The sequence below is a fragment of the Echeneis naucrates genome, chromosome 6 (genome assembly GCF_900963305.1).
Source record: "Echeneis naucrates chromosome 6, fEcheNa1.1, whole genome shotgun sequence".
In the NCBI taxonomy this organism is placed as follows: Eukaryota; Metazoa; Chordata; class Actinopteri; order Carangiformes; family Echeneidae; genus Echeneis; species Echeneis naucrates.
In genome coordinates this window covers 13036767-13058820 of record NC_042516.1, presented here as the reverse complement: position 1 = coordinate 13058820, position 22054 = coordinate 13036767, and the positions used below count along the sequence as shown (strand labels likewise).

At 39.5% G+C, this 22054-nt stretch overlaps 4 protein-coding genes across 6 annotated transcripts; 3 read left to right on the top strand and 1 right to left on the bottom strand.

Moving 5' to 3' along the window:
* Positions 1-369: 369 nt before the first annotated feature.
* On the top strand, positions 370-5794 carry LOC115044895 (casein kinase II subunit alpha). Its single transcript, XM_029504212.1, has 15 exons — positions 370-479; positions 1204-1295; positions 1714-1790; positions 1964-2092; positions 2211-2322; positions 2453-2554; positions 2647-2697; positions 2786-2845; positions 2965-3048; positions 3144-3254; positions 3349-3450; positions 4114-4214; positions 4321-4469; positions 4650-4739; positions 4950-5794. The coding sequence occupies exons 4-15, from the start codon at positions 1992-1994 to the stop codon at positions 5063-5065; spliced, it is 1179 nt and encodes a 392-aa protein (XP_029360072.1). The 5' UTR covers positions 370-479; positions 1204-1295; positions 1714-1790; positions 1964-1991; the 3' UTR covers positions 5066-5794.
* Positions 5795-6815: 1021 nt separating this feature from the next.
* LOC115044887 (serum paraoxonase/arylesterase 2-like) lies at positions 6816-10543 on the top strand. Its single transcript, XM_029504196.1, has 9 exons — positions 6816-6937; positions 7061-7131; positions 7214-7269; positions 7565-7724; positions 8253-8379; positions 8982-9185; positions 9277-9358; positions 9635-9763; positions 9970-10543. The coding sequence occupies exons 1-9, from the start codon at positions 6861-6863 to the stop codon at positions 10129-10131; spliced, it is 1068 nt and encodes a 355-aa protein (XP_029360056.1). The 5' UTR covers positions 6816-6860; the 3' UTR covers positions 10132-10543.
* Positions 10544-11147: 604 nt separating this feature from the next.
* LOC115044886 (serum paraoxonase/arylesterase 2-like) lies at positions 11148-14482 on the top strand. 2 transcript variants are annotated; one of them, XM_029504194.1, is made up of 9 exons: positions 11148-11377; positions 11598-11665; positions 11888-11943; positions 12141-12306; positions 12865-12988; positions 13083-13283; positions 13396-13477; positions 13990-14118; positions 14231-14482. In XM_029504194.1, the coding sequence occupies exons 1-9, from the start codon at positions 11295-11297 to the stop codon at positions 14390-14392; spliced, it is 1071 nt and encodes a 356-aa protein (XP_029360054.1). In that variant the 5' UTR covers positions 11148-11294; the 3' UTR covers positions 14393-14482. The 2 variants fall into 2 exon arrangements, with proteins under 2 accessions (XP_029360054.1, XP_029360055.1); XM_029504195.1 differs by lacking the exon at positions 11888-11943 and having other exon boundaries at positions 12202-12306.
* On the bottom strand, positions 12563-17662 carry LOC115044885 (potassium channel subfamily K member 5-like). 2 transcript variants are annotated; one of them, XM_029504191.1, is made up of 5 exons: positions 17363-17662; positions 16266-16377; positions 15821-15987; positions 15559-15727; positions 12563-15425 (listed from the first exon to the last, which is right to left on the bottom strand). In XM_029504191.1, exons 1-5 carry the CDS (start codon positions 17546-17548, stop codon positions 14740-14742), a joined length of 1320 nt encoding a protein of 439 aa, XP_029360051.1. In that variant the 5' UTR covers positions 17549-17662; the 3' UTR covers positions 12563-14739. The 2 variants fall into 2 exon arrangements, with proteins under 2 accessions (XP_029360051.1, XP_029360052.1); XM_029504192.1 differs by having other exon boundaries at positions 15559-15637.
* Between the last annotated feature and the right edge of the window lie 4392 nt (positions 17663-22054).

Below are 22054 nucleotides of genomic sequence, written 5' to 3'. Positions count from 1 at the left end.
CCAGTGTAGCACTATATTTCACCTAAACAAACGCCTCTTTAAAAACAGGCCCCATTCAACTTTGGTGTATAGAAATGTATCCTGGTGGAAAAATCCTGCAATGAGGAGCCAGAACAATTTGAGCATGTGCCTGTGTTGTGTGGGAGGTGGGACAGAGGACAGCTATTCAGCCATGATGGCCTGATGGCTGATCACCCTTATAATAAACATGCTAAATCACACATGGCGTGAGATCTGGAGTCTAGAAAGCAAGTGTGGTTGGGGTTGGATAAAACTAAGTTCAGCCACAACATGGCAGTGTGTGTGAGTCCCCGCACACAGACTAAAGTTTGTTCAACTCAGACCTGTTGGTGGCAGAAGCAGCAGCCAGCTCCCCTCCAGCAAAAAGAAAAAGGAGAGCGCCCTCTACAGCCGAGGCTGTTCCCACTAAGCTCTTGATCCCAAGCATCGCCATATTGACGTCCCAACAGCGCTGAGAGGTAATCGTGTTATTTAACCGTAAATCGTCGTTGGTTCGGAACAACCATTTAGTGTTATAGCTGTCGGGGAAAACCGGGAACAAGTATTAGACCCGCCGAGCCTCCCTGCTGCCCGAGCACGGTGTTTGTAGGATGTTTTTTCAAGGCGTGTCAGCCGGTTGCCTCGCCAGTCAGCAGGCTATTCACTCCACTAGCCTAGCTTAGCACTTCTTAGCTTTAGGAAATGTATTTTTCGAGGCTTTTTATTCGGCTCCGCGTTGAAAATGGTCGCTGGGGTGATTGTTTGGTTGGGGTTTTTTTGCGCGGACCGTCCGCCCCCTTTCGTTACGGGCCCATATTATGGCCGAGAGCTGGTTGTGACTTTCTAACCGGCTTTTCCCTCTGCTGTCGCCGAGCTAACGCTAGCTAGCTAGCAGCCCGGCCAGCTTTGCCTCACGGCTAGCCGTTAGCTTCACTGCACTCATACAGGCCTTGGCGCACAGGGGGCTTCTGCGTACAGTCTCCTTCTCATTAAAGTATTAAGCGGGGCAATTGGCCATAACCGGCCGAGTGTCTTTGTATCAGGGGGACCTACTGTCGATTGGATGTCTTTCATAAATGCAGTAATTTAATGCAGCCGTATTAGCTCCATTGGTTAGCGCTCGTTGGCTCACATAGTTCGTTCATGGTTGTTTAATTGACAGCATTGATTTAATCAACCTACTTTGTGCCTCTCTTTCAACAGGAGATACTGCCTTGGTGTAGCCGCCAGTGATGACTGTATTGAACCCTGTACCTCCCGATTAGACTGGTTGGATGCCCCCATTTAACATTCAGGTTTCTCCATTTCACAAGCCACCATATTTAGACACGCAAGTCACCAATGATTTTATTTTCCTGGAACTGTTTTTCGTTTGGTTGTGTGTTTTGGTTTTGTTTTTTTTTTTTTTTTTTTTTTGTATTTGTTTTTATTTCATTTTTATTTTTTGGAGGGGAGGGAGGGGTCCTTTTTTGTTTTACTCATATGCTGCTGATTTACTTGCCATTGCACTGTTGCTGCCTTCACGTAGCACACGAGAAAATTTGCATTTTCCTCATCTCTCATACAACGATAAACATCTGGGGAAAAGTGTTCCTAGTGAAAATGTATCCGAGCTTTATTTTCATTTTGGTCTATTTTTACATATGGTATTAACACAATTCCAATGTGTCGTAAAGTGATAGTTGTGTCTTATTTTCCTATCCATCTGTGTAGCTTTCTTACCATAAAGGCATCTCAACCACTCCAGTTCAGATTAATCTGTCACTAACATCCTGGAGGGATACTCCCAGGTATTGTTGTCTTTTGTCTGATTCATTACACAACATCACTTACGGTTAATATAAGGATATACTGCAATTGCTAACATGATCAGTTAGAACAAAAACAATACTTAATTGCTGATTAATATTTGCGTTGTATGTCTTTTGCTGTGAATTTATTTCTTTGCTTGTCATTTTTTTAGGAGATTTAGAGAAGATCTTGTGTAGAATATGTCTGGCCCTGTTCCAAGCCGCTCTCGAGTTTACCCCGATGTAAACACACAGAGACCTCGGGAATACTGGGACTATGAGTCCCATGTTGTTGAGTGGGGGTAAGTCAAAAGGGAATAGTTAGTCCCTTTATATTTGTTTCTCTTTCCATATTTGAAATGTTGTATAAGTGACGTTTGGATTGTTAGTCATGTATCTTTCCCTTTTTTTTTTTCCTAGAAACCAAGATGACTATCAGCTAGTCAGAAAACTAGGGAGGGGCAAATATAGTGAAGTGTTTGAAGCCATAAACATCACAAACAATGAAAAAGTGGTTGTCAAAATACTCAAGGTACAGAGTATTGCTTTATCAGCTGAATGAGTTTAGGTGTTTTGCCAACGTCTTTATGTAAAATATTCTTAATATTTTTGTGACTGCAGTGGAGAATGTTCGTGCCTAAAATGACTGTCATTGTTCACAGCCGGTCAAGAAAAAGAAAATCAAGAGAGAAATAAAAATCTTGGAGAACCTGCGGGGTGGCCCAAATATCATCTCACTCTTAGATATCGTCAAGGATCCTGTGGTAATTTTGTTCTCCTTATTGCATTGTAAAAGTTAAACTTTTTCGTATGCATGCATTATCACATAATTTTTCTTTCTGTGTAAACGTTTTAGTCACGAACTCCCGCTCTTGTCTTTGAACATGTGAACAACACAGACTTCAAGGTAGGAAAAGATTGTTGAAATTTGCATTTTAGAAGAAATTAACACAAGTTATTGTTATTGTGATGGGTAATATGTTTTGATTTTACAGCAATTGTACCAAACCCTATCTGACTTTGACATACGGTTCTACATGTACGAAATCCTGAAGGTAAGAATCAGCTTTTTGTGAAAAGGAACAGCTTTATATTATACATTTTATATATTTATATATATTATGTTATACATATTTGTGTAAGCTTAGCACATTTTTCCTTCTTTACCTGGTAGGCTTTGGATTACTGCCACAGTATGGGGATAATGCACAGAGATGTCAAACCACACAATGTAATGATTGATCATGAACACAGGAAGGTATGGTCTCGAATACCATCTTCTTCATATCTTTGTACCTTTGACAGCAGTGAACTATAATTTTTTTTATACCATATTTATCTCTGAATTTCCAGCTCCGTCTTATTGATTGGGGTTTGGCAGAATTCTACCACCCAAACCAGGAATACAACGTGAGAGTGGCATCCAGGTACTTCAAAGGACCTGAACTACTGGTAGACTACCAGGTGAGGCTCTCATGACCTTACATGCCTAGTCATGCCAGTTTTTTACGGTCATGAAGTCAATTAAAACCTCTTTATCTCCCTCTATTATTTGTAGATGTATGACTACAGCTTGGACATGTGGAGTCTGGGTTGCATGCTTGCCAGCATGATCTTCAGAAAGGAACCTTTCTTCCATGGTCACGACAACTATGATCAGGTATGAAATGTCCCAACTTCTGTGAAAACCGTGTGACTAAAAGAAGGCAGGGTCTAGGGCTGTGTTTCACAAGAGTACATTGTATTGTTTTTGACACAGTCAGACCACATTCTTCTGTCAATAGACGTTGGCATCATGGCAACTCTGCCTGGCTTCCCTCAAAATTATCTCACCAGTTGTTGAGGAAAGGTAGAAAAACTTTTTGAAACATTGACCATTCCAGCAGCTTATTGTTGAGTCATTTCCATTGGTACACATTGATATTTAATTATTTTCAAGATAATCCTCTTGAACAATTTCAACACTCTGCCCCGTGATTAAACTCTTATTTTCCTAAATACTGGAGAAACAAATTGTTTTCAGAAATTCATATTTTACACTGAACATAAAATTGTTTAAATTCAAGATGATGGCAACTTTATTTTATCCAAATTACAGAGTTTAGGCTTTAACTTATAGTGATTTGATGTTCATTTTGAAAATTTGTTTTGACCATTAGACATGAGTTACCATTCACACAAGAAATGGTTAAGTTAGGTTTAATATAAAAAAAGAAGTTAGTCACTAACTGCAGTGGATTGTGGACCACATTCCTCAACACACATAACAGGCAATAACAAATAGCAATTTAATTTTTAAAAATTTGTGTCTTCTAATTCACAGCTTGTGCGTATTGCAAAAGTACTCGGCACTGAGGACCTGTACGACTACATTGATAAGTACAACATTGAATTGGATCCTCGGTTCAATGACATTCTGGGGAGGTAAATTGTTGTGGCTGTTGGACCTCAAAACAGTATCAATATATGAACTGAAATTCTTATAAATGAGAACCTTTAGTTAACATTTAATCCCTGGTTTGTTCTCTAGACACTCCCGCAAAAGGTGGGAGAGGTTTGTGCACAGTGAGAACCAGCACCTGGTCAGCACCGAGGCTCTAGACTTCTTGGACAAACTGTTGCGCTATGACCATCAAGCCCGCCTCACGGCCAGAGAGGCAATGGATCATCCCTACTTCTGTAAGATTGCGTTTGATTTTTCTTTCATATGTTGGTGTCTTGCCCAAAACGCTTACATACTCCTTGAATAAAGCGGCTGCAACCAAAATTTGTGTTCTATACTTAAAATGTGTGAACAAAATTGAGTTTTGTTAACACCTGTATTTGGTTTATGAGGTGTTCAAATCCACTTGTTTGCAGATCCCATCGTAAAAGATCAGGGAAGGGGGGCCACTCCTGGTGGGATGGCTGCCAGCTCCACACCAGTCAGCTCCTCAAGTATGATGGCCGGTGAGCAATGCTTCTAAGATTAACTATGCTAATCAAACAGATAGCCTGTATTTGCAGAAACCTTTTTTTGCCAAAAGATAGGCAGATTGTAAAAAAAGGAACATTTTGTGCAAACAGCATCAAAGAAAGTCACACCTTTTAAACTTAGATTGTGATTACATGTAAAGTTGACTATCTCCAATTGATCAACGCACCTCCTGTGTCTTGCAGGCATCACCTCAATGTCCTCCTCACAGCCACTGGCTAACATTGCTGGATCACCTGTCATCTCTGCCCCTAACACCTTGGCCACACAAGTCCCTGCAGCCACCGGGGCCCAACCCTGAAGCCGCTTCCTCACCTGTGTTTATGTGTGCTCATGGCCATGTCCTGCCTAGCTCTCACATCGGCCCAGGGCCATGGCTCTCCTTTTTATGTTAAAGATAACAAGAATAAGGTTTAAATTGCTTTTCACATTCAGTTATATTTTGACACCTGGACTTGACAGAACTGTATTGTTGCACCTGTCAGGATTATTAGAATTAATTTGGGTGTGTTATTTGACAATGCCATTGTCTAGAAATTCTAATAAGATGTAGTCATGAAGAGAATGGATAATAAAATTTATTTTGTATGTTCCAAATATACAGTCTTGCTTGAAACTGTTTGATGGGGATCCTGCTGTATTACACTGTGAACCTTACACGACTTCACAAAACAGAGTCAGGAGTCTGATGTGCCCCAACTAACAGTGCTCGCTGGTTGCACATAATGTAATGTGCAGGAGTTGTTGTTTTGAAGTTGTTAGATGCTATCATTCTTTAATTGGACTTTTGTAGATATTCTACAGTTACTGTCAGGTTGCATGCACCCAATGCTGAATATCACAGGGTCAATAGTTTGCCAATTTTGTTTCTTTCACTTCTGTATGTGTATGTATGTGTTCATGTTTGTTTTTTATGAAGTCTCTTACACATGATTTTGATTACATAGAAAATTTTGTAACTTTTTGTTTTATGTTGGGACGAGTCATCACCTACAAAAAACAACTTCAAAAATAAACAATTTAAACAGGGCTTTGCAGGCACTACATGTCATTGAATATGCCATATTGTTGATTGGTCGCCTTGACGGTAAGTGAGTGAATTTAAAACACAATAATTTCCCTTTGATAACATTGATGAAGTGGTTTCCCCCAAGACTTGACAAATTCACATCCCTAAAATTCAGGCAATCTTGGACAGAAAAAGTGTGACCTAAATGTTTGGTTTGTCTTTGATCACCATCTGTGCAGATGTGTTTGGGTGCAAATGCGTCCGTGAGCATTTGGAGGCAAACAAGGGTATATTCATGTATTTCTAGATGGCTTGACTAAAGAATAAAAGCCGATGGTATGATGAAGAGAATTTAACCACATTCAGAGCACGTTTCCATCGTTCTGTCTGGGAAGTGGCTGTTTGTAACCTGCACCTGTAAAGTAAAGTCATCGCTCATCCATTCGTGAGGTTCTCTCATAAAGTCAGGCCGTGTTCCCGCCTCCAGAGGTTTGACAAAGGGGTCTCTGATGCCATCACCTGAGCAGCACCGGCCCCACGGTGTGAAAATCAAACGTCAACTACTGAAAACATCAGGGCCAGTGTACGCTGCATTCACACGCTTCTCAAATGTCGGAAATCACATACACTAAATGCATGTCTCTGCTTTCCGATGTGCTCGGTGGGCTCTTTTGAACGCACACGTACTGTTTTTGTTTTAGTCGAGTCCGTTTTGTTTCGATGGCACATTTGAAACAACCAGGAGTTAACCAAAGTGCTTTACGGAGTAGAAGTAAAACCAGAACATGAGTACGTTATAAATCATACACATCAGGGAAACGAAGACAAAGAGATCTGACTGTCCTACAGCTTCGAGGCGAAGACGGTGAAAACGATATGAGATATCAGCACATTGCCGATGCACTGCAATGTGCCTCCTTAAGGAATTCAAGTAAAGCACACTAAGGATCGAAAGGCCGGCATTTGTTTACCAACAAAAGAACCCGAAGTTGACATATTTCCGATAGCCGTGAAAGCAGCATCAGCTCCACGTGCAGAGACTCGCCTCAGCAGCCACTCAGTCTGTTTGGCTCGTCTGGTTGCGCAAATGGCGAAGTTGGTCGTTGTCTCGCTCGCCATAGCGGCTCTGGCGGCGCTGTTGGGAGAGAGGATTGTCAACTTAAGGTAACCAAGTAAACAACCCCATTCGGTATTAAAGTTACGGCGGTGCTCCGGTTTGTCTTATCTTTTTTTTTCTTGAGGAGAAAGTCAAGTTTAGTTGCGTCCTAAATGACCCGAACTTTGCAGGAGGAGGACTCTCGCCTCCAGACAGCTGGTCCAGAACCACCTTCCAAACTGTGTGGCTCTCAAAAATCTGGGTGAGCATAACCTCAGAAGTAAATGCAGCTAAAATGATCACTGCGGGGAATTGAAATGAATTCAGTCATTTTGGATTTGCAGATTTTGGCTCAGAGGACATCACGATCCTGAGAGACGGGTTTGCTTTTATCAGCTCGGTGAGTGTTTGTAAGGTTAAGCAAACTTATGATACAAAGCAGCCGAGAATTAAAGTTAGGTCATCAAAACCTCTGTAAAGTTTCAATCATGGGCTTTGAGCTACGTGAAAAAGGAAATCCATCAACCAGTTTAATATTGTGCCAAATAAATGTGTAATTCCCTCAGAAGATAGGAACCTAAAACTGAGGTCAATAGTTTATTTAGTTTTCTCTTTAATTGAACACAATGTGGCATGTTTTTTATGTGCTTTATCTATTATAGTTTGTGTAATTTGATATATTTTTACATCCCAAGGGTCTCAAGTATCCTGGGCTGCAATCCTCAGATGTGGCAGGGAAGATTTTCTCCCTTGATCTACAAGATTCACGGGTTAAACCAGTGGAGTTACGCATGCCAAGAAACTTTGACCTAGAATCATTCAACCCACATGGTATCAGTGTATACACAGATTCAGGTGATTAAAAACACTTGGTTGCAAATGTGCCTCCAAGTGTAGAACCTTTTAGGCTTTTCAGTTTGATCCAGATTGAACTCTCTCTCTCTCTCTCTCTCTCTCTCTCTCTCCCTCTCTCTCTCTCTCTCTCTCTCTCTCTCTCTCTCTCTATATATATATATATATATATATATATATATACATACATACATACATCTGTGATTTTACAGATAAGCATTAGTGAATGAAATTAAAGTATATTCTGCAATGCAAATATCCTGGTTGACTTTAACTATTAAACTGTGTAGTGTATGTTGCACACGTGGACAAAGTTGTTGTGATTGGGTGCTGTGATAGTCTCAGTGGGTATCCTGAGTAAAAAGCCGATGCCCTGGGTGTGCCTGTACATCTGAAATGATATGGTTGAAAAATTTTGATACACAACTGCTCCAAAACAGACTAACCCTAACCCCCTTTTACTTTTTCCTCTTCTTCTTCTTCTTCTTCTTTTTTTTTTTTTAAATCTTGTGTTTTCTTCTTTCTCATCAGATGAGACGATATATCTGTTCGTTGTCAATCATCCTCAACACAAAAGCCAAATTGAGGTCTTCAAATTTGTTGAAGATGACCACTCCCTGGCCCATCTGAAAACTATAAAGCATGAGCTTCTCTACAGGTACACAACACTGAGAAATTTTAAATGTTCACACTGTCAGCTGGATATATTTTACTGTCCCCATGGGGAAATTTCTTCTCCACTCAGTGCTGCAGTCAAGGTAAAGGTACAGACATCAGAAAAGATGAATAAAGTATGATGCACATATAATACAGTTCATATAGTCAGAAAGATTAAAAATAAATACATCTGTGTGATCTGCTCATAGAACTTAACGAGGTAAGATAAAAATCAAAGTAAATGAGAGATTACACCTACTGATGGAATATTGCACCTGCTCTCATCTTATCAGGTTACATTTCCCCAACTACTCTGCTAAAGCCATTATTGCATGGACCTGATATTACACTTATTTAGGATGTTTGCATCTTAAATGTGTTGTTTGTTGATTTGCTGACATTTGAGGACTGGAGAGTTTATATTTGAGATTTACTTAGTACAAGGATGTGCTCAGTGTGAAACTATTATATACAAAACAGTTTTAGTTTTGTAACTGTTGTTACTGATGTCACAAATGACCATAGTTATACCAAAAAAGATGATTATTGCAGTCAGTGAATATCACCTATTTAAACATTTTCAATTATAATTTTTCCTTCCAGTGTAAATGACATTGTTGCAGTGAGTGTGGATAGCTTCTACGCAACCAATGATCACTACTTTTCCCACGAGATCATTAAAGGTTTCATTGAGCCTCTTCTTGCTCAACCATGGACTAATGTTGTCTACTACAGTCCCAAGGAAGTAAAGGTCGTCTCTGAGGGTTATTACTTTGCAAATGGCATCAACATATCACCTGATAAAAGGTAGGAATGATCTGCTGTAACATGTATATGGTCATTCTTGCTTTCTTCTTTGTAGTGTTGCATCTTCATTGTGGTATTCTCTTATTTATAGACATATATATGTGGCAGATCTTTTTGACCACAATGTCCATGTGCTAGAGCGGCAAGCAGACAATACACTGGCCTCTGTGAAGGTAAAATCACAAGTCACCAAATTTCAGTAATATTTTCTAAAAAAAAATTTTTGAGAATGTATCTCTTTTTCTCATCAACTGCAATAATAAAACATTTATCTTTATTGCTCTATATTTTTTCATTTCTTTGGAATAGTAACAGGCATGAAAATATTAAGACAATTTAAATGCAGGTCATTCTGAAAGTGAAAAAATAGATGCTAGAATTGTAATTCAAGCTAATCCAAACGCCATGATGAATATGTGATTAAAACCTTGTCTGTTACGTCTCACCAGTCTGTGGCTGTGGGTTCACTTTGTGACAACATTGAGGTTGACCCTGAAACAGGTGACCTGTGGCTAGGCTGTCACCCTAATGCATGGAAAGCTTTGATGTTTGACCCCAAGGACCCGCCTGGATCAGAGGTTAGTCCACTTGCATTTGTCAGATAGTGAATTAAGAGAATGATGACACCTTTACAGAAAGAGACGTGAAATATGTCTCTATGTTTCGTATATTTCTATGTGAAATATACGTGTGTTGAGTTTTTACGTCTATACTCGCCTTACTGAACAGTGCACTTATTAATTTTGTTATAATTCTCTCCGTCTTGTGATAATGTTTTCTTCAGGTTATTCAGATCCAGAAGATTCATTCTGACGGACCACTGGTGACTCAGGTGTATGCAGACGACGGTCATGTGATCATGGGTTCCTCTGTAGCAGCTAGGTATGGGGGAAAGTTGCTCATTGGCACCGTGTTCCATAAAGCTCTGGTCTGTGATCTGAAGTAAGGATTGACTTTGTATACTGTGGTTCTCAGTGAGCACAAAAATTACAGGAAGTTAAGTTTTGTCTTTGTTTTTTTAAACCAGATTGATCCCTCTGTAATGCTCTCAATTAGACAAGAAAATTATGTTAGGTGCGATTATCCGCATAGATGTTGTACCTCATTCACCAAAATACAGTTTACCTCTTTATCCTAGACAGGATGGGATAATGGATCCACGAGTCTCATAACAGAGGCAGAGCAAACCTGAATTTATAATAATGTGAAATAACAATTTTTGGAAATGGTTTCTGTAACTGAATTGACCAGATACACCAACCACTGTAAAATAAATTCTTGGAGAATTTTACTAACAATCAAATGTTCATATATACATATATGCTTTTTATCACATAAACAATATTTTTCACTGGTTACTTCAAACTGTGAAATAAATGTGGATGTGAAATAAAGTGTGTCTATATTTTAGTTCAGCCCCACACAGGTGAGAAAGAAAGAAAAGAAAGTGACTGATGGTAAGTGGATAGCTATTATGCTGCTTTACAAATGGAATTCAGTACTTAGAAAAGTCGGTTTATTTTCCTGCCATCCCCACTGTATTCTGTGTGGCAACTGTAGCATTAAGCTAGCTGACAAACCTTAAGCAGAGTTAAACTAAAATTAGCCAAAGAGAAAGAATTACACCATGATTGGCTCTTTATTCCCAGAGCACAGGGTCGACCTCAACCTGGTGTATTTTATTTCTTTTATTTATTATTGTTCGTAGTGTGCCAAAAGATATTAATCACATTGTGTAGCCCCCCACAGTTTAACCTCTGGGTGCCTTTTTGTGTTGATATCCATGGGAAGAGATTTCCCTCAGATCACATATTTAAAATTAAGATGTAAAACGTGATTAAATAAACACTTTATGATGTCACTTCCTATATCTACCCAGTAACTGCGTATCCGGGTATGAAGAAAACACGGACTGGAGTTTCATAGCTTTGCTTTTCTCTGAACGAACAAGTGGAGCGGATTTAATAACGAGGCGCTGGGAGGACGGACGTGTTTTGATTATTTTTTCTTGGAGAAAGTGGGAGAGTCCACAAGGACTTCTGACATATAATGGCAGTTATGTTTCTCCTCCTCTCCTGAAACTCCCAGTGTAACCTTTGACTTTTGGACATGGCTGACATGTGGAAGGTGGTGCTTGCTGTTGTTGTTGCTGCTTTTGCAGCTTTCATTACACACAGAATTGTGAAACTCAAGTAAGTATGAACTATTTGTCGAACTAAGATAGAGATAATATTTTGAAATGGCAAAGGCTTTGTTAGAATCGCCTAGTTGTTTTCTACAGTAAGTCTAAAATAAAGGCTTTAGTTTACAGGTTTGAACGTACCCAAGCCTTATTGATCATACTGTTAGAAAATATACAGCAGGAGCTGCGGATCTTTTTGTTTTCTTGTTAAATGCTTAACTCCTCTGCAGGGAAATGGCTCTTGTCTCCAGAGAAGTTCCGGTGAAACATCTAAAATGTCGTTATTTAGAGAACATTGGTAAGCTCTCATAACTTTTTATTTTTTTCCCCCAGCTGGTATTTATGTTTCAGTCAGGTTTTGGAAAGTGAATATGTTTTTGGACTTTGAACGTTTATATGTGTTCTTAACTGAGGAGTTTGGATTCCGGGTCATCGACAACAGGTCAAGTGTTAAATCTTTGTTTTGAAATGTCATGCGTGTAAAAGCAGCAAAGCCGAAAGCTCGTTTCATTTTGTGCAGAATATGGGGCAGAGGATATTACTGTTCTTAAAGATGGACTGGCCTTCTTTAGCACCGTAAGTTCCCAAGATGACTTCAAACCCACAATTCAAGACTGCATGAATTTCAAATTAATGCATCAACGTCATTTCTGTCATATATCCTATATGCTAGTTTCAAATGAGTTGTAATTAATTTGATCTCAAGTGCCTTTTTTCTCCAATGAGCTCTCTGCTGTTGCATCAATATTTTGCATTAAGTGTTTTCTTTTCAGGGATTGAAGTATCCACCGTTACCTTCATTCTCTGATGATCCAGGAAAAATGTACATTTTAGATCTTTTGCACCCAAGGCCAACTCCAGTGATGCTACAAATCAAAGGACAGCTGGACCTTAGCTCTTTCAACCCACATGGGATTAGCGTGTACACCGATGAAACAGGTGATGTACGAATCTGATCACAAATATTGTAAAAAAAAAATAAAAAAAATGAAATGATTTATTTATATATATATATATATATATATATATATATATAGTGGGCAACTGAAAGCACCAGAGAACGTGGTCTGAATAAATTCCAATTAATTTCATCATCTGCCTTATTGTTTCAGCTAGCAAGTAAAACAAAGTTCGGAATTATTTAGCAAAATGGCAAAAACAACTGATCAAAACCTGGAAATAAGATAAACTGTGGTAATAAAACAATAAGGTTGGCTTTTATTGTGAATGAATCACCGAAAACAATATCTTTTCAGGTTAAACCTGATTATGATCATTAATCATAAATGCAGCAAGAAAAAAAAAATAAGTTACTTATTTTCTGAGACACTGTAGTTATCATTACATCAATGAGCTTTTTGTAATACATAAAACCTCTCTCGTGCGTGACAGTAACACCAAAATAAAAATATCAGATATAAACATTTCACATTAAGTTCTACTACACTGTTGGCTGAGAAGGATGGCAACACATTTTACATTATTTTCTCTCCATAGATGGCTCTGTGTACCTGTTTGTTGTCAATCATCCTCAGAAAAACAGCCAGATAGAAATCTTCAGTTTTGTAGGAGGAGATACACTTTTGCACCTAAAAACTATTATCCACCCGTTACTGCACAGGTATGTATTGGACATTAAGCCCACCCATGTTATTACAAAATAAACCCATGACAATCTAATTTTTTTTTTTTTTTAAATCCCTATTGTTTTTCAGTGTGAATGATATTATTGCAGTCGGAGTTGAGAACTTCTATGCCACTAACGATCACTACTTTCACAACGATGCACTTCATTTTCTGACCATCCTGTTGGGTCTGTCCTGGTGTGATGTGGTCTACTACAGTCCAGGGGATGTGAGGGTGGCAGCCAGTGCCATTATGTCTTCAAACGGCATCAACATATCACCTGACAAACGGTTACTCTCTCCCATTTCAGCAGTCACATCAATGTAGCCAGATGGGCATAATTTTTAAAGTAGATCTCTGTGCAGCACTGAGTATAACACAACAAATACTTTTTTCCCCTAGGTATATTTATGTTTCAGACATCCTAGACCATGAAATAGATGTTTTCAAAAGACAAGAAGGGGAACAACTAGTGTTTATGAAGGTATTATAGTTTCTCATTATTTACTACCCTCAGTAAAAAAAAAGAAATGTAACACTAGTTCAGCATTTTGGGACATGCTGAGATAGATGGAAAGTCTGCATCACTTCCTTGTGTGCCAGCAGCTGCTTATCTTTGCTTAGTATTAACACCAGACTCAAAAGTATTTCTCTTCTTATACTAATTACACATAAACAATATAATGACATCATGGTTGAGCTCAGGGGGAGCTGGTAGGTTGATTTTTATTGAATTTGTAAAGAGCCAGCCTGTCCTTGTCCCCCCATGTGTACAGGCTTTATGCTAAGATAAGCAGCAACTAGCTTTGGCTTAATATTTCACATTAAGACATGAGCTTGATATCAGTCCAATCTAATTAATTGCTGAACTAATACAACGTAATCCTAGGGAAAAAAAATATTCAGACATGTTTCACTCTCCTTTTGCATCAGAATTTCTGAAGACCATAAAATAATCTCCAGGTTTCATTTACTGAATACAATTATTCCCACCAGTCTGTAGCTGTCGGGTCACTTTGTGATAACATTGAGGTGGACCAAAAGTCAGGTGACGTCTGGCTGGGCTGTCATCCAAATTCCATGAAGCTGTCACAGTTTAACCCTGAAGATCCACCTGGCTCTGAGGTTCGTGGGTTTTTTGTTTTGTTTTGTTTTTGTTTTTTGTTTCAAAAGTGATATGGATTCATAATGAGTTGAGTTTTTCTTGACAATTTGCATGCCTTTGTGTTTTACCCAGATCATCAAGATCAAGAACATTCACTCAGAGCAGCCAGTGGTGACCCAGGAGTATGTTGATGACGGCCATGTGTTAATGGCCTCCACTGTTGCTGCTCCTTATGAGGGAAAACTGCTCATTGGCACTGTTTTTCATAAAGCCCTGTACTGCAATTTAAAATAATCTGTGTCTATGGTCACAACTGTTTTAGATGAGAAATGTTGGAACAAACGGATATGGGATGAAAGAAGCTAAATAAAACTGTCTTTCTGAATTAACTATCGGGCCATTTTTTTTTTTTTTAAAGCCAATGATAGAAAAGCTGCATGAAATAATGCCTTTGGCAAGCAGGAGACCGTTTAACGGTGCAGCCTTACTTTGCATAGATTTATGTAGTACTTCCACAAAATGCAGTTTGTTCCCTTGGTAAAGAACAGTACTTGTGATATGTTTATAGCATCCAACACCCCAGTCTTGTCCAACTGGTATTACTAGGCTGGTAAAGTTAAGAGAAACTTTAGCAAGGGTGTTTATCCGTTTTCATTTTCATTCAGTGCCACTTCATTTACTTTGGATATTTTAAACCTTGTCCCCCCTCCATCGGGTTTCTGTGTGGTTTGCTCTTCTGTAGCAAATTTGATTTTGGTGGGGACGGTGGAAATGCTGTCAACAATTTCTGAATTTGATGCATGACTTGCCTTGTTCTTTGGATTTTGTGTGCTTTCTGCGCGTTCAGGATCTTCCTTGTTTATTTGAATGAGAGAGTACCTCTCTTGATAATCTTTGCCCACGTCAGCCTTTGTGTTCATGAACACTTCACTAATACTGACCAGACGTCGGTGTCGTGGCGAATGATCCAGGGTCAAGATGTCGCTGCAGCTTTTTGAGCGGTTTATGTTGTCTGCAGGTTGTCCTTTTGTGTTGTTTCCAATCCCCTTGATGACAGTGCTGTAGTCTTCCTCCTTGTCAGACATGAAGTTGAAGATGTCGACGACAGATGGCTTCACTACTGGGTTGTGCTTGTCTTCCTCAGACTGTGGTTCTTCATGAGAGGGATGTCTGTGCTTCTGTCTTCTTTTCTTTAGCACTTTGTGAGCTTCCACTACCATGTGGACGTTCCAGCTGAAGAACAGAGAAAGCCAGGCCAGGCCCATGTAGATCCATAACTCTGCAAATACTCTGTACAGCCTGGGGTAGTCTATATTTGGATTTACACCTGAAAGAGAGGTAGATACACTGGCATTACTTTTATAGCAAAGGATTCTACAAAACAGATGCAAATGCAAAAATATTTTCAGAGCAGCAGTCCTATTAGAAGGAATTAGTAGTATACCGCAAAAGGAACCTACCTGCTACATAGTCACCAAAACCAACCGTTGTAAGTGTAATGAAAGAGAAGTAGATGCCTTCCAAGTAGCTCCATCCCTCCTGATACATGAAGACAAATGGGGGGATCAGCAGGTGCACAAACAACCCCCACAGCAGGAATAGAGCTGTACAAGTTAACTGGACCTTTTTCTGGCCGAAGGGAAAAGAGAAACATATACAGTAAAATTTTAAGGCGGGAATAAAACTTTTAACACGACACGCCACCATTCAGTCATTTCTTACCACTGAAACACCTTTACGGATCAGAACCTGGGACAGACGTTTGGCTCTGTCACCAAAGAATGTACCCAGTTCACTGATCCATACCAGACAGAGGGGGATCCCGCACAGACCATACAGGATGCAGAACACACGGCCCGCCTTAGTCTTAGGAGCAACGTTGCCATAACCTATAAGGTGGCGAGAGAAACTGTTAAATCACAGCACTAAGAGATATAGACAATATTAAAACATTAACACTAACATAGAATTAATTAACATTAATCAGTCATTCAATGTCAAATTACTCAAAATAATAAAAAAAAAAAACCTCCACAAATACATAAAAAAATTGCACATGATTTGAAGACAATTATTATTGTGAGACCTACTAAAGCATCAAAAGTAATTTTGTTAACTAATCTGAATATATTTCATTAGTGCCAAATAATGTACGTGTCATACAAACCTATTGTGGTGACAATGGTGGCAGCAAAGATGACAGAGTTTCCCCAATCCCACAGATTGAGATGGTTGTCCCCAGTGATTGCCACACCTTGACCAGCAGCCTCTGACACTGTCTTCACATTGTGTGTGTTAACAAATAGAGTTTGTCATTGTCGAGGATCTTTCACAGATTAACACAACAAAACCTGACAGGTGGCACATGGCTTCTCTGGTTGTGACCAAAGAGCAGTCACCTCGGCTGCATAGTCATGATGAGGAAGGCATGAGTGATGTCAAACAACAAGTATGGTATGGTAGGAAGTTTTGCTTGATGAAAATGGAGAACCAAGAAATAAAAAAAACTATTATGTATGCTAGGTATTCTCTAGGTTAATGGTTACAAACCTCTTCATGCGCATGGACTGTAATCCACCGCAAAAATATTCATAGCCTGAAAACACACAGTGTTTACCCTAAAACACAAGTCAGTTAAACATCAATTCACCTTCTGGAATTTCTTTCAAGCCTTATTTCACTCGACGTCTCTTTAGTGATACTGATAATAAACATACTGAATTTCATAGTACTTTTTTGTCTCAAATCTAAATTTCCTACAGCCATTCAAAGTGGGCCACACCCAGGCAAACATTCAAACATTTGTGGTCAAGGTGATTTACACCTTGATGTGTGGTACACCGTCGTGTATTATTTTATGGTGACTAAATTATTTTGGATCGTGTTAGGCGACAGCAGTAAAGCCTTTAAAAAGTGATTTTAACACAACCCGGTCCCCTTCACACACTTTTGATGGGCCTTATTCTCTTTTAGACCAGGAAAAACAGGTTCTGACGTGTTGTCTTAAGGTGAGGCAGAGTCTCTGTTACACAATGTGTGTACGTGAAGGCATCGTGGTTATTGAAAATACAGTGTGAAGTCCTAAAAATGGGTCTTATTAATACTTCATTTACTCTTTGTAACTTTGGAGGAGTCGATGGGAGCGCTTTGATCGACCAATGAACACAAAGTTAGACGGCAAGTTTCCTTTCTTCCTTCAGAATCAATGGAAAGCTCATTTCAAACTGTCTCTCATAACATCACCTGTGAGGACGGAAGCCATACCTCCAGAATGCCATCCAAATCTTCTTTGGTCAGACAAACATATTTTTTCAGGATGTTTTCCTTCTGTAGAATATATTTGGCTTTGGCCGTCTTCCAGTTTGGCTCCTCCAGAAGCTGGAAAATTGCGGCTCCGATTGAGAGGTAGAAAATAATGCACGAAGTTAAAAAAGGACCCTTATCAGCCATATTAAAGTCATAACTCCAGACTTATGTCAAATGAAGACGTGTAATTCATATTCCTTCGGAGGACTGGCGCTATTCTACCTGCTGCCTTCTTCCTGGTAAAATGAGGGTTTGCCTGGCCGCTCTTACTCATCCTATTTCTGTTCATTTCATGAGGCGCAGAAAGAAAAACACTTTCTTACTGTCTAACCACATCGCTTTTTGGATTATCTTCACTTTTAGGATTGAATTATTAAAATGTAATCATGCCACTTCCACCCCTCCTATAAAAATCATAAAAAAAAAAAGAAACAGCAATTGAACTGCAGGTTCAATCTTCTAAATTATCCAAAAGAACATCCCTTCACACTGAAGATATTAATTAGGCTAATTTCCGTAAAGGGCAACTGCAGAGCTGGAAGAATCACTTGTATTTTTAATTTTAGCAAAAGTTTCAATACTACTCCACAAAGAAGTGGAGTTTGGAGTGAATATTGGATTTCTCTCATGATTGCAGAATAGCCATGTGAAGGGGCAGTAAGGGGAGCATTCATCAGGGGGCAACAGAATATGCATGCAGATGTGTGAACTGGTGTTTGTCTGTGATGACAGTTAGTCTTATCTTTATATGCTACATAGGGACATCCAGAGGGCTGGAGACTGTAGAGTTCGGCACACTGGGTGGATCCTGCCTGTCCAGCATGATAAGGGATGAGTGTTGTCTTCACAGTGAGAATACACCAATCAGCCATAATTTAATGACCAGCTGCCTAATATTCTGTAGTTCTCCATTTTGCCACCATAACATGCCTGACTCACTGAGGCATGGACTCTGTTAGACCTCTGAGGTTGAGCTGTGTGGTTTCTGGCAGCAGCAGATCCTTTAAATCCTGCAATATGGAAGGTCGGGCCTTTGACTTCTTTGCCTGCAGGTGCCATTAATGCTGGGTTGAATTAGGATTGGGGAAATTTAGAATATAGCCCAACTCCTTGAACCTGTTCTTGGATTCCTCAAAACCTTCCCGAACCATGTTTTCAGTGTGGCAGTTATCATTATCCCGCTAAGAGAGGCCCTGGCATTTGGGAATAACACTGCTATGAGGGGGTGTACTTGATTTGCATCAGTGTTTATGTAAATGTTTTCACCCCAAATTTCTTAGCAGAGCATCTTCCATACCTTCCCCAGGTAACGCACAGCCACCCGGCCATCCACATGATGTAAAAGAAGAGATGAGTCATTAGACCCATCAATGGTTGAGGTGTAGGAACCACATTGCAACTTTTATTTATGTTTTTGAAATGTTTGTCAATTCTTTAAATTTAATACTAGCTATATTTCACAAACCTAATGGGACTGGGGCAACACCGGCCAATGGGGGTTTGGTAATACTGAGACAGAGCTTCCAGCTGTAGCAGCTGCTGACTTAAAGTTAATGACACCCTCTGGGAATATCAATCTGGATATATACATGGAGCCATCATGAAGCCATAGCTAAGAGTTCTGTGTGTGCCATATTCACCTCAGGCATTACTTTATTGTACTGTGATGATAAACTACAACACATTCTACCATTTCTTGAGGAGAAAAAAAATGAAACAAAGATAAACAATCATAATATTTTAAAAGTAATAAACAGATAATGATAACGTGGAGTGGCATGTGTATGACCAACCAGCAACATGAAGCAACTGATCAGGTACAGAAAACAATCCGGATATACGAATAATCTTTGGCTCATATTAGTTCAGAAAGTACATGTTGCACTAACTCAATTTTGTTCCGGATATGCACAGATTTCCAGCAACCGTTCACCTCCACACACACACACACACACACACACACACACACACACACACACAAAGGAGGTGGGGGGCCTGAGCTTGTGATCGCCTCCCCCCAAAGTCCCGGCCGGACACGGAGTGCGGTGCAGCCGCAGCTTGGCAGAGAGCACTCCTTTCTGCGGAGGTGCGTCTCTACCTGTTTTGGATGGATCCTCCCACTCACAGCCAGGAAGTGTACTGCACCCAGTTTACCTCCAGCAGCAAAGCCTTACACTGATACATCTTCCTTCAAGCACAGTGTTACTTTTGTTTTGTAAAATAATTCATGAAATTTTAGGGTAAAACTCTGATCTCCACCCATCACTGTTTAGTGCTTCGTCACTGTAGCTGCGTCACTGTCTCTCTCTCTCTCTCTCTCTCTCTCTCTCTCTCTCTCTCTGTGGAAGCCTGATCATTGTCTCCAAGTTGCTTTGAAGAGAAACACCGGATCTATGGCATCAACCTGAAGGTGGGGGACACTCAGAGGAGAGATCCGTCAGCTCAGGTATGACCCGCTTAAAAACACTGCGATCTGTTCATATGACAGCGTGTTGTTGGTTCGGTGGCGGCAGCACTTGGTCCACAGTTCACTGTGCCTTATTTAGAAGGATTATGTCAAACACAACCAGGTCACGGATGTTGGTGCTCTTTGCTTAAACACAGGACTGCTAACTCTCTGTAATTTCTGCCATCAGTTATAAACATGGACTGAAATGTCTGCCAGGTGTGTGAGGTTTCTCCAGCACAGAGACTCTGGGCCCGAAACACTTCATGAAACGGACAAAACTAATAATAACTGGCCCAATTATAAGCAATGAGACTTCCAAAGCCAAACAGCAATCCTACAGGAGTTAGGTTAATTCTTTATGTCTTTTTTTTAATCCAGATTGCAGATTTAGAAATCTTAAAATCTGTGGTAATATTATTAATTTGACTTAACTGGTTTGGACCAACTATATGAACATTGTTACACTTCTTCTCTTTTATATTCAATTCTCAAAAGCACCAGGCACGTTCTCATGTTCACATCTTATTTGATAAAATACATGTTTGTCCCGGCTTTTTTTTTTTTTTTTTTTTTTTTTTACCTTTTATGTGTTCTTACATACATAAATGAAGTGTTTTACTGACACTCTTTCCTCTCTTTCTCTGACTGGATTACACTCTCTTGGATCTTCTGTGCTTTGTACCATGGCCTTCTACCTGGACTTTGTGTGAGTATCAAATATTATTTCCGTTGTTTGAAAGAAAAAAAATTGAGGTATTGTTGTATTTATGACAACAGTCAACAGTTACTGTAAGGATTGCTTTGGGGGCATTGCATTAGTGTTTTACATCTAGCATATAAAGAGTATCACTTTTCTGTGCAAAATGGGCCCCTTTCTGTTTGCAGACTCCTTTTAAGTCAACTTTTTGGTATCCCAGGGAAAAAAAATCAGTTTAACTTCATTTATAAAATTATTATTGTTATGTTGTTGACTTAAGATTAAATGTGCATGACAGGCTTTTGAATATTCAGTGTCACACATAAGGACATTGTGAAAGAATCCTAGTTAGCGCCTGTATCTGAATTCTTTGGGTCTTTTTGATCGACTAACACCGGACTAGTTTTGGGAGGGGTGGTAAGACTGTGACACCCTCAGACATCTGAACGCAAACATGTCTTTATCTCTTGTGAACACATGCTCCCAGCATGCGCTACAGCTCTCTGTTAGTAGGACTGGCAGGGATTCCTTTATTTATTACAGATAAAACACGACACCATGGTGTTTCTTCTTTTTGTTTTTGTTTTTTTCACAACGCATCTTAATGTCTAGATCTGACTTTGAATCCGAAAGGATGTAGAGGCGTAAGATAAATGTATAGCCGATTTTTCCACTGGTCCCATCATATCTTTTTAACCAATCAGTAACATACAAGTGGAGTATGGCGCTCTTCACCATCTCTCCACCAGATGGGAGTGTGAATTAAGAAAACTCACCCATTTACAGCAGCATCAGCTGATTCACCACAATGCTGCATGTACTTTGGTGGCCTAGATTGTCGGCTGCAATTTGTGCAATGTACTGTGAGCTCCAGTGCTTGGTACAAAGTATCTTTTTAAGAGTACTTTAAGTCTCAGATGAATATTGAATACTCATGTTCGCATTTCATTTTCAAGCTGCGCCATCACTGTACATTGTATATGGATGCAAACATTTAAGGCAGTTTTATTTGCTCTAAATCGAAATTTTTTTTTAGGGAGGTAGTTCAATCTTATCTTCAATGTTAAATTGTGTAACAGGATGCACAATTACACCTAATGTATTAATGTTAATGATACAAAGTTCTCACGATCCCCTTTTTCAATATACATTGAACTGTGAAATTTGGAGTTCTTGAACTGGGACATATTCAAACTTGGGGTAAAACAAGAACCGAGGGCAACATGTCAACTTCACAGAAAGGGGAAAAGGGGGCAGAAACCTGGAATATTCCCAGCTCATAAATTCTTAATAACATAATGGTGCACTATGAATATTGATGTCCTGTTACCATCTATCCCATCAGTGCGCTTGAGCGCTCCAGTTCTGAGCACTAATAAAACCCTCTGCAACCATGCCTCCATCATGTGCACTCAAAATTCGTATGTAAAGCATTTTCTAGGCTACACATGTTGTTTTACATCAGATGTGAGAGAAAAGGTGGCGCGGTGTGTGAGTGTGTGTG

What these genes read in the sequence shown, in the direction of transcription:
- LOC115044895 (XM_029504212.1), top strand. Translation starts at nt 1,992, where the DNA reads ATGTCTGGCCCTGTTCCAAGCCGCTCTCGAGTTTACCCCGATGTAAAC. An exon ending in ATATCGTCAAGGATCCTGTG is followed by an intron (nt 2,555 to 2,646) that starts GTAATTTTGTTC and finishes TAAACGTTTTAG; the next exon opens with TCACGAACTCCCGCTCTTGT. An exon ending in TGAACAACACAGACTTCAAG is followed by an intron (nt 2,698 to 2,785) that starts GTAGGAAAAGAT and finishes TTGATTTTACAG; the next exon opens with CAATTGTACCAAACCCTATC.
- LOC115044887 (XM_029504196.1), top strand. Translation starts at nt 6,861, where the DNA reads ATGGCGAAGTTGGTCGTTGTCTCGCTCGCCATAGCGGCTCTGGCGGCG. An exon ending in GAGAGGATTGTCAACTTAAG is followed by an intron (nt 6,938 to 7,060) that starts GTAACCAAGTAA and finishes CGAACTTTGCAG; the next exon opens with GAGGAGGACTCTCGCCTCCA. An exon ending in ATACACTGGCCTCTGTGAAG is followed by an intron (nt 9,359 to 9,634) that starts GTAAAATCACAA and finishes ACGTCTCACCAG; the next exon opens with TCTGTGGCTGTGGGTTCACT.
- LOC115044886 (XM_029504194.1), top strand. Translation starts at nt 11,295, where the DNA reads ATGGCTGACATGTGGAAGGTGGTGCTTGCTGTTGTTGTTGCTGCTTTT. An exon ending in TCGTTATTTAGAGAACATTG is followed by an intron (nt 11,666 to 11,887) that starts GTAAGCTCTCAT and finishes CATTTTGTGCAG; the next exon opens with AATATGGGGCAGAGGATATT. An exon ending in ATCCACCCGTTACTGCACAG is followed by an intron (nt 12,989 to 13,082) that starts GTATGTATTGGA and finishes ATTGTTTTTCAG; the next exon opens with TGTGAATGATATTATTGCAG.
- LOC115044885 (XM_029504191.1), bottom strand. Translation starts at nt 17,548, where the DNA reads ATGGCTGATAAGGGTCCTTTTTTAACTTCGTGCATTATTTTCTACCTC. An exon ending in CACCATTGTCACCACAATAG is followed by an intron (nt 15,988 to 16,265) that starts GTTTGTATGACA and finishes GCCACCTTATAG; the next exon opens with GTTATGGCAACGTTGCTCCT. An exon ending in TTTTGGTGACTATGTAGCAG is followed by an intron (nt 15,426 to 15,558) that starts GTAGGTTCCTTT and finishes CCTCTCTTTCAG; the next exon opens with GTGTAAATCCAAATATAGAC.